This window comes from Trichoplusia ni, chromosome 16 (genome assembly GCF_003590095.1).
Source record: "Trichoplusia ni isolate ovarian cell line Hi5 chromosome 16, tn1, whole genome shotgun sequence".
Lineage (NCBI taxonomy): Eukaryota > Metazoa > Arthropoda > Insecta > Lepidoptera > Noctuidae > Trichoplusia > Trichoplusia ni.
The window spans coordinates 3,656,795-3,667,379 of record NC_039493.1 but is presented as its reverse complement, the minus strand read 5'-3'; the positions used below and the strand labels follow the sequence as shown (position 1 = coordinate 3,667,379).

Sequence of the window (10,585 nt, the reverse complement as noted above, 5' to 3'; positions counted from 1 at the left end):
TATCCAAGGCGTCCAGTTCGGTCTGTGTCCACTTGAGTATGCCAAAGGAGTACATTATCACTGGCATGACCCAACCATTAAAGGCACGCACCTTGTTACCGCCCGATAAGGAACTTTTTAGTACCTTATTCAGGCGGCCAAAGAAACGTGTCTGTAACGATTGTTTCATGTCAGCGACATTAATGCCTAACGCCTCTGACATACCCAAGTATTTGTAGGTTTCCGTTGAGGAGAGGGACCTAAGGTTTATAGAATCCGAGAGCTGTATGCCCTGGGATTCTACAATCCCACCTCGTTTTACATGCATGACTGCACATTTGTCAACACCAAATTCCATTCTGATGGAATTACTGAAGCTTTCAGTAATCTTCAGTAACTTCATCAGTTGCAACTTGTTGGAAGCAAACAATTTCAGGTCATCCATGTACAACAAGTGGGAGATTACCTGGCTTCCTCTCCGCAACGAATAGCCCAGCCTTGAATTCTCAAGCAGAGTGCTAAGAGGATTCAAGGCTAAACAGAACCACAGGGGACTCAAACTGTCACCTTGAAATATTCCCCGCTCAATCCTAATAAGTTGACCGCTCTTTTGGATATCCCGACATCCTGGATAGTGAAGCACCGTAGTCCATTGCCCCATACATGACTTCAAAAAAGTGCGTAGAGTTGTATTGATTTTATACAACTCTAGCACCCTCATGAGCCATGCATGTGGCACCGAATCATAGGCCTTCTTATAATCTATCCAACATGTCGACACACCCTTTTTGGAGCGGCGAACTTGTTGGCAAATAGTCATATCAATAAGGAGTAGCTCCTTAGTACCACGTGACCCATTCCTACATCCATTCTGAGAGGCAGACATGATAGAAAACCGTTCAATATGGTCATTAATCTTTTCTCTCAGAATGGATGTAAGCAGTTTGTAGATGGTGGGTAAACATGTAATGGGTCTATAATTTTTGGGGTCCGTGGTACTACCTGTTTTGTGGAGCAGATGGGTGGAACCAGTAGTGAAGAACTGTGGGAGCACGCCCGAGTCTACGGCAGATTGGAATTGGGATGCTAAGCAACCATGTGAACTTGGTAGCCATTTCAACCAGAAGTTATGCAGTCCATCCGGGCCCGGGGCTTTCCAATTGGCCAACGGACGGACTGCATTGGCTACGTCTTGGGGACTAATATCAATAGCCCCCATTTCTTCTATTCGTTCACACGATTGCTCAACATCACGTATCCAATCCCCCTCAGAGTGGGTTACAGGCGCCGACCAGATGCTGCGCCAAAACAAATTTGTAGCGACATCATCCGGCAGGCGTCCGGCACCCTCCTCCGACGCAGGTTGCTCCCAAGATCTGTACACCCATCTTTGGTCTCTTTGGAACATACGGTTCTGGTGAAATCGGTCCACCCGAGTCTTGTACCGTCGAATACGGCTTGCCCAGGCACACACCTTTTGCTTAAAAAAGTCAATGCGTTCTGTAACTCGGGCGTGTATTCGCTGGGGCTAATATTAGTCCCAGCAAACGCCCGCTTTACAAAACGCATGACCCTAGGGCGAGTGTTTCCGCCCCGAAACGCAACAAGTTTGGCTATGAGTGTCCTGGCCTCAGCAACACGCTTCTCAATCCTGCACTGCCAGGCTGGTGCCGCTTGCTTAGGCCGTGCAGCTGTGTTATCTCGAAAGGTAACACCAGCTACACGACACGCCGCAACAGCCGCACAGTACAGAAGCGAGTGCGTGTCACCGAGGTCTTCGCTGTTCCCAAAATAACTGGATAGCAGCGAATCCAGGACACCCATTAGCGCCTTGTTTCGGTTGTGCATGGGCAAGCGAGGTAGTCGCGGTCTCTGGTCCCGGGGTGTTGACCGATACTCCAGAACCGCCTGTTCCAATGTACTCCTTATATGATCACTGCACTGGGTACTTACAGTTATAGCACCGTCATCATCTCCCCCGTCAGCAGGGTTGGCAGGCAGCGCGCTTGCAGCTGGCGCTTCCGCTATTGACGGGGTAACGACGACAGGGCTAGTCTGCACTTCAGAGCGCAATCGATCAAGCGTCGCGTCATCCAACCTGTGATTACGTTGGATAACTCGCACTTGATCCGACAAACGTTGTGCCGATACGTCGACGTCCGGTTCAAGGGCCCGAAACAGAGAGAGCATTCTGGCACGGTACGCAGTGAGGTTAGTTCCTCCCCCTGTCGCCCCATAGTAGGCGCGCATGACATTCTCGTTCATGGGTCGAGTCCACTTCATGCGCTGCACTACACCACCGGGAGCGGGAGCCCTGTTCGAGGCCGGTTGGCCTGAGGGCGCCAAGCTGCTCGGCGGCCGGCGCCTCCCCGGCCGACGTACAGGTGTTGGCGACGTCGGCGGGGAGTAGTACTCGTCGCTGGAGCTCGACGCGACTGCAACTGCCGGCGCTGGACCTCGGCCCGGCGGCAGCTGCGAGGCGGAGCTCGGCGACGAGCCCGGGGATGGAAGGCGTGCTGCTCTTCTTCGTGTCAACATTTATCTATTCTTGTTTTCTGAGTCGTAAATTACATATTTTATAGTGATGACATATGTCATCGTACATCGGATTTTCATTTTTATTTACTTTTTTATTTTAATATGGTTTCTTGAGTTTTATATGTGCACTTTTACTATATACTATTATAAAAATATTGTTTATTGTATAATTATCGTAAAGAAGTTCGAAAATAAAAATATTCAGAAAAAATAGATGATTGACGGTTGACACGAAGTTTTTTTTTTTTAACGATGAATTAATTATTATTATTTCCTTTATTTCATTAAAATACATATAAATTACATTTTTAAATATATATAAAAAAACAACATACATTTAAAAATATAAAAAATAGTGTCCAACCGGCAACGGGTACAGGGCCCAAGCTGCCGGTGGTCAGGGCTCCAGAGAGAGGAACCTCCTCACGATGCGCGCCGTGTCCAGAAGTACCGCTTTCTGAATCAAACCCTTGACCCAGACGCCCAATGAGAGCCTCCGAAGATGTTGATCGAGGCTCTTGGCTATTAAGCCATTGGCACTTACGACTATCGGGACAATGATTGCCGAGTCCACCTCCCACAAGTCGACAACCTCGTGAGCTAAATCCAAATATTTCAATTGTTTTTCTTTTTCTGCTTTCACGAGGTTCTCGTCATGGGGGATAGTGATATCAACAATCATTGTCCGACGCTCTGATCGATCGATCACCACTATATCAGGCTTATTGGCAACAATAGTCCTGTCAGTGATGATAGATCGATCCCAGTACAGTGTGATATGACCACTTTCGAGAACTGGGTCGGGCACATACTTATAGTACGGCACCTCAGATTCCACAAGTTTGTATTTCAGAGCAAGCTGCTGATGGATAATCCTGGCCACTTGGTTATGTCTGTGCAAGTATTCACCGTTAGCAAGACGAGAACATCCCGAAACTATATGTCTCAAGGATTCACCGGGACAGTGACATGCCCGACAGATGTCAACTGTACCATCCTTAATTATATATTTTCGGTAGTTATTCGTCATGATAACTTCATCCATAATTGCACATACAAACCCTTCGGTTTCTCCAAAGAGATCTCCGAAGCGTAGCCAGGCCACGGACGCTAAGAAATCTACATCGGCCCCGTGAAGGGTCCGATAATAGCGTCCGTGTAGCTCCTTGCTTTGCCATACATCTTTGCGGTCTTTGACGCTTAGTACGATAGGTTTGTGCCAGTTCTCTTTACCTAGAGAGAGCGGAGTGAAGCCCTTATCCACTGCCACCACATCTCGGTGCATCCCCACGTCCACTCGGAGGAAATACTCCCTGAGGTTACATACCTCGCGATTATGGAGGGTCTTGGCATTTAGGAAGCCACGACCCCCACACTTTCGCGGGATATATAACCTCATTACCGATGATCGCGGGTGGTGCATTCGATTTGCGGTGAGCAGTGTGCGGACTCTTCTATCCAAGGCGTCCAGTTCGGTCTGTGTCCACTTGAGTATGCCAAAGGAGTACATTATCACTGGCATGACCCAACCATTAAAGGCACGCACCTTGTTACCGCCCGATAAGGAACTTTTTAGTACCTTATTCAGGCGGCCAAAGAAACGTGTCTGTAACGATTGTTTCATGTCAGCGACATTAATGCCTAACGCCTCTGACATACCCAAGTATTTGTAGGTTTCCGTTGAGGAGAGGGACCTAAGGTTTATAGAATCCGAGAGCTGTATGCCCTGGGATTCTACAATCCCACCTCGTTTTACATGCATGACTGCACATTTGTCAACACCAAATTCCATTCTGATGGAGTTACTGAAGCTTTCAGTAATCTTCAGTAACTTCATCAGTTGCAACTTGTTGGAAGCAAACAATTTCAGGTCATCCATGTACAACAAGTGGGAGATTACCTGGCTTCCTCTCCGCAACGAATAGCCCAGCCTTGAATTCTCAAGCAGAGTGCTAAGAGGATTCAAGGCTAAACAGAACCACAGGGGACTCAAACTGTCACCTTGAAATATTCCCCGCTCAATCCTAATAAGTTGACCGCTCTTTTGGATATCCCGACATCCTGGATAGTGAAGCACCGTAGTCCATTGCCCCATATATGACTTCAAAAAAGTGCGTAGAGTTGTATTGATTTTATACAACTCTAGCACCCTCATGAGCCATGCATGTGGCACCGAATCATAGGCCTTCTTATAATCTATCCAACATGTCGACACACCCTTTTTGGAGCGGCGAACTTGTTGGCAAATAGTCATATCAATAAGGAGTAGCTCCTTAGTACCACGTGACCCATTCCTACATCCATTCTGAGAGGCAGACATTATAGAAAACCGTTCAATATGGTCATTAATCTTTTCTCTCAGAATGGATGTAAGCAGTTTGTAGATGGTGGGTAAACATGTAATGGGTCTATAATTTTTGGGGTCCGTGGTACTACCTGTTTTGTGGAGCAGATGGGTGGAACCAGTAGTGAAGAACTGTGGGAGCACGCCCGAGTCTACGGCAGATTGGAATTGGGATGCTAAGCAACCATGTGAACTTGGTAGCCATTTCAACCAGAAGTTATGCAGTCCATCCGGGCCCGGGGCTTTCCAATTGGCCAACGGACGGACTGCATTGGCTACGTCTTGGGGACTAATATCAATAGCCCCCATTTCTTCTATTCGTTCACACGATTGCTCAACATCACGTATCCAATCCCCCTCAGAGTGGGTTACAGGCGCCGACCAGATGCTGCGCCAAAACAAATTTGTAGCGACATCATCCGGCAGGCGTCCGGCACCCTCCTCCGACGCAGGTTGCTCCCAAGATCTGTACACCCATCTTTGGTCTCTTTGGAACATACGGTTCTGGTGAAATCGGTCCACCCGAGTCTTGTACCGTCGAATACGGTTTGCCCAGGCACACACCTTTTGCTTAAAAAAGTCAATGCGTTCTGTAACTCGGGCGGTGTATTCGCTGGGGCTAATATTAGTCCCAGCAAACGCCCGCTTTACAAAACGCATGACCCTAGGGCGAGTGTTTCCGCCCCGAAACGCAACAAGTTTGGCTATGAGTGTCCTGGCCTCAGCAACACGCTTCTCAATCCTGCACTGCCAGGCTGGTGCCGCTTGCTTAGGCCGTGCAGCTGTGTTATCTCGAAAGGTAACACCAGCTACACGACACGCCGCAACAGCCGCACAGTACAGAAGCGAGTGCGTGTCACCGAGGTCTTCGCTGTTCCCAAAATAACTGGATAGCAGCGAATCCAGGACACCCATTAGCGCCTTGTTTCGGTTGTGCATGGGCAAGCGAGGTAGTCGCGGTCTCTGGTCCCGGGGTGTTGACCGATACTCCAGAACCGCCTGTTCCAATGTACTCCTTATATGATCACTGCACTGGGTACTTACAGTTATAGCACCGTCATCATCTCCCCCGTCAGCAGGGTTGGCAGGCAGCGCGCTTGCAGCTGGCGCTTCCGCTATTGACGGGGTAACGACGACAGGGCTAGTCTGCACTTCAGAGCGCAATCGATCAAGCGTCGCGTCATCCAACCTGTGATTACGTTGGATAACTCGCACTTGATCCGACAAACGTTGTGCCGATACGTCGACGTCCGGTTCAAGGGCCCGAAACAGAGAGAGCATTCTGGCACGGTACGCAGTGAGGTTAGTTCCTCCCCCTGTCGCCCCATAGTAGGCGCGCATGACATTCTCGTTCATGGGTCGAGTCCACTTCATGCGCTGCACTACACCACCGGGAGCGGGAGCCCTGTTCGAGGCCGGTTGGCCTGAGGGCGCCAAGCTGCTCGGCGGCCGGCGCCTCCCGGCCGACGTACAGGTGTTGGCGACGTCGGCGGGAGTAGTACTCGTCGCTGGAGCTCGACGCGACTGCAACTGCCGGCGCTGGACCTCGGCCCGGCGGCAGCTGCGAGGCGGAGCTCGGCGACGAGCCCGGGGATGGAAGGCGTGCTGCTCTTCTTCGTGTCAACATTTATCTATTCTTGTTTTCTGAGTCGTAAATTACATATTTTATAGTGATGACATATGTCATCGTACATCGGATTTTCATTTTTATTTACTTTTTATTTTAATATGGTTTCTTGAGTTTTATATGTGCACTTTTACTATATACTATTATAAAAATATTGTTTATTGTATAATTATCGTAAAGAAGTTCGAAAATAAAATATTCAGAAAAAATAGATGATTGACGGTTGACACGAAGTTTTTTTTTTTTTTTTTTTTTTATTATTATTATTATTATAAAGTGTGTTTTCTTGTTTCAGATTTCCTCATGTTACCCTGGATAAGATAATTGTAAGTGATTTGAACACGTCTACGCGGGCTTGTGTTATTCTGAACTGTCATTATTATTGACATGCGGTTTTGTTTTAATTGTAGGTTTAGTTTATTTTCCGTTTTTATTTATTAAAAATGTAATAGATTTTACTTCTCTGTTGCATTCGTTAATCTGTGTATTTATGAAAATTGGTAAGAAAAATATCTTTAAATTTTCTAGTATTTCCAGGGTATTCACTAGTCCAAAAACAAAATATGAACTACTCAATAATAAACTGACTCAATTTCGTTACTCGTATCAAAAAATATTGAACAATTTACATCAAAAACGAATAACATTTTAAAACACATTTAAAGCTTTACAAACCAACATATGGCGAATAAAAACAAGTAATTAATCTCCACGACAAATGGATCTTTTGTCCCATCTAGCTAGGAAGCTGCGCACGCGCAGGTCGCCTAATATGGCGCATAAATACTGTTTGTGTGAAACCTTGATGTTGTTTGCCAGTAAAAAACGTTGTATTGCCATGTAGGTAAATATGTTATCATTTTAAATATTCAGTTGGGTTCCTGTGTTCCTGGTTCTGCGGCTTGTTAAACATGATAAATATTTATTAAAAAATATGATAAATCTGATAAGTTTATAGGTTGTAAATAGTGAGAGTAATATTGGCGCGAAAAATGATGACGTAGTGTTGTATTACTTTCCCACAACAGAAAATAAGTTACTTTAAAGAAGCTGTATGCCTCCCGAATTCTCAATGTACATCATGTGTCTCATGCAGTCAGGAATTTAATCCTGGTCTAAAATCATGTGCACAAAGACTGGGTCTGGGACTCAACAAGCATTCGTTTATCACGCAAATGCTTGTCTCACAACGGGATTGAATTCGCGACACGTTGTGCACAGTGTATTTGACGTAGTGAGCACTACCACTCGGCTATCTGCGTACAATACCAATAATGTGGCTTAACAGTAGCCAATTAAGTTAGTAGTACATGCAAGTGCTGTTCAAAAGATGCATGTAGACGCTCAGAAGATTCTAGCGATTTTTAATTATAAAAACCCATCATATAAAATATTACACTACGTTTAAACAGAAATATTTTGCAGTTTTCGATTCATATTACGGAAATCTCTTTATGAATATAATACATTCATTATTATGCATGTTATTATAATAATAAAACATCTTGCTGTTGTTTTATGATCCTCTCGGAGTAGAAAACAGTGTTCTGTGACCATATGCAAACGATTTGCGTCGAAGTTAACTGTTGACTCATACGTTTGTTACAATATTGTAGAATTCAATCTTAAGTAGTTTTCCTTACATGTGCTGGCATAAATATAATGTATGTACCTACATTCTATGAAAATTACATAGTCACAAATGGTTTATACATTTGAGACAATGGAATGTTTCTGATAATGAATTTACTAAGACTACGATTATCAGGAGAACTGGCTTATTAAATCTAGTGACAATATCCAAAGAACAAATTGTCTTGAACGATGTGTCAGGATAAGCTACGCTTGCTACGGGCGGTCGATGGATGAATGACCAACTATGTTAACGAGAGCCTCCTGCGTTTAGGAACGCAATACGCAATATAACGCCTGTTATTCTTACATCTTTGACAGTCATTACTGATGATAAATTGATAGTTACAAGCTAGAAATTCTGACAACCAGTCTTCGAAAGAGGTATCATGCTGCCTAGGTAATTGGGCTGAATAGGTGGGATAGGCAGTCGCTCCTTGTCAAACACTGGTACACAATTGCATCTGGTAAGACTCGCAGCCGACCACAACATAGTGAGCTAGCCAGATATGTTTAAATAGTAAGCACAGGCGAACAGCAAACGATATTATTATACCAATATTGAATCACAATTTCTTAATATAATATTCTACAAGTGTGATTAGTTGTGTATTATGTTTAAATCACATAAAAGTAATAAACCCTTCAGTGGCGTAGGTCGTTGATGCGTCCGGCGGCCGCGCGGCCGACTTGTCTCACTGCACAAGTAGGAGCTTCCTGTATAGCGCAGGGTTGTCACGTCCTCAAGTTCTGCTGGTGAGTGCTGACTTGTGCTATACGTGGATACCTGTAACACCTTTTATTTCGCCCTTATCACCATCGTCGTATGAAAACAATAACTTACACATAATGATTTGTTTATGTGGCCAAAACTATAATTTTAATCTGACATATGTTAAAGCTTATTTAAGTTTTGTACAGCTGTTGAACGATGATCTTCTTAATGCAATTTATTAAACTGAAACCATTTATAAATTTTACTTAGAATCTTGATCAAAATTTAATTGTAAACTTTCGTGGCAACCCTATGTCGCTGTCACTTCAACACTGCATTGAAACAATAAGCCGTCCATGTTTGGCCAGCGACATTAGCTTCCAACGAGCCATCACTCACCGGACATCCAATCGATTCACTCGAGGTGTCATGGCCGCCGCCACTGACAATCGATTACGACTCGATTATCGATAACTGATGCCTGCTTGCCTACTTATATTGAATATCGATGAGGATGATGTATTGTCTTCTTGTTTAAGGAATTGTAATAGAAAAAGTTATTAGTTGTCAATGCGTCATTGATCCAGTCTAGAATAAGCTGTTGAACACAAAAACCCTAGTTTCGAAATCCCGAATCTTCGGTTCGGGAAAAGGTCTTTTCACGTTTACTGAGTCACAATCATATGTTTAGAACAGTAGAAGAGCGGAAAAATAAGCACATATTATTATTGTCGGCAAAGGGGCATGTTAAAAAACTAGTCCTTTAAAATTGTATTGCTCTATTTCCAGACGAAAACTCTCTTCTTTAGGGTCCATAGCCATAGAGTAAAAACAGAACCCTGTTGCCAAGGCTACACCGTCCGTCTGTCACCAGGATGCATCTCATGAATAGTGATAGCCAGAAAATTGATGTTTATACGGATTTATTCTCTTGCCACTATCAACAAACCAAAAATTTAAACAACTATTGAAACTGTCATAACTTTGTTGCATGACCAATTTTTTTCGAAATGCCTGTCTATCGGATCTGCCTTTATCATTTTTATTAGTTTTTCCCTTCATCTAACATCAATATAAGTTCAGTAAGTTATAATTACAATGCATGTCGTGGCTAAGTCGACGCTGTCAGCATAATCCGATGCATAATATACCGGTTTGTTTCAAGGTCCGCTTTTTGTGATGTAGCAACCGTGAATGAGCATTGCCCTTTATTGATCATGATTTTATATTGGATTTTATTGTAAGTAGGTACCATTCAAGAGGAATAACGAGTGAATTGATTAGAAAGGGGTTATTAAGTAGCTTTATAGTTTTATTGCAGTAGGAATTATTGTGTTTGTACTTTGATTGATTTTTTCTTTTATTTATTTATTGTTAAATGAGTGCTAAGTTTTTTTTTGTGGTTATAACTGTGTTTTTTAAATACGTACATAATTTTATTAACAGTTTAGTACAAAACAATAATGGCATCTTTCAGATTTTGTATTAATGAAATTGCGAAAAGAATATTTTACGAGAGAAGTATATTGTTAAATATAAAAAACCTCTTTTTAATTTCATCATATTTTTGTCTTAATAAACAAACCTAGTTATTTATATTAAATAGAAACAGTGGCATAACAACATGCCCACTATAATGATTAGTTAACACGTTACGTGGCCCGCAGGCTGCGTTGCATAACACCACCGGTTTCAAGGTCTGTGTCGAGATGCGCACGCGCACCTAATGAACTTCTTGTTTAGATTATAG

General features: G+C 43.7%; 2 protein-coding genes across 2 annotated transcripts in view; one reads left to right on the top strand and one right to left on the bottom strand.

The window, feature by feature from the left end:
• Nucleotides 1-2,517, bottom strand: part of LOC113502071 — a 9,493-nt gene extending 6,976 nt beyond the window's left edge. Inside the window, exon 1 of the mRNA XM_026883452.1 lies at nucleotides 1,454-2,517. Within this exon, the coding sequence (XP_026739253.1) occupies nucleotides 1,454-2,517 (1,064 nt within the window). The remainder of the gene's footprint in view (nucleotides 1-1,453) is intronic.
• Nucleotides 1-10,585, top strand: part of LOC113502070 (inverted formin-2) — a 123,670-nt gene that overhangs the window by 80,058 nt on the left and 33,027 nt on the right. The gene's annotated exons all lie outside the window — the stretch shown is intronic.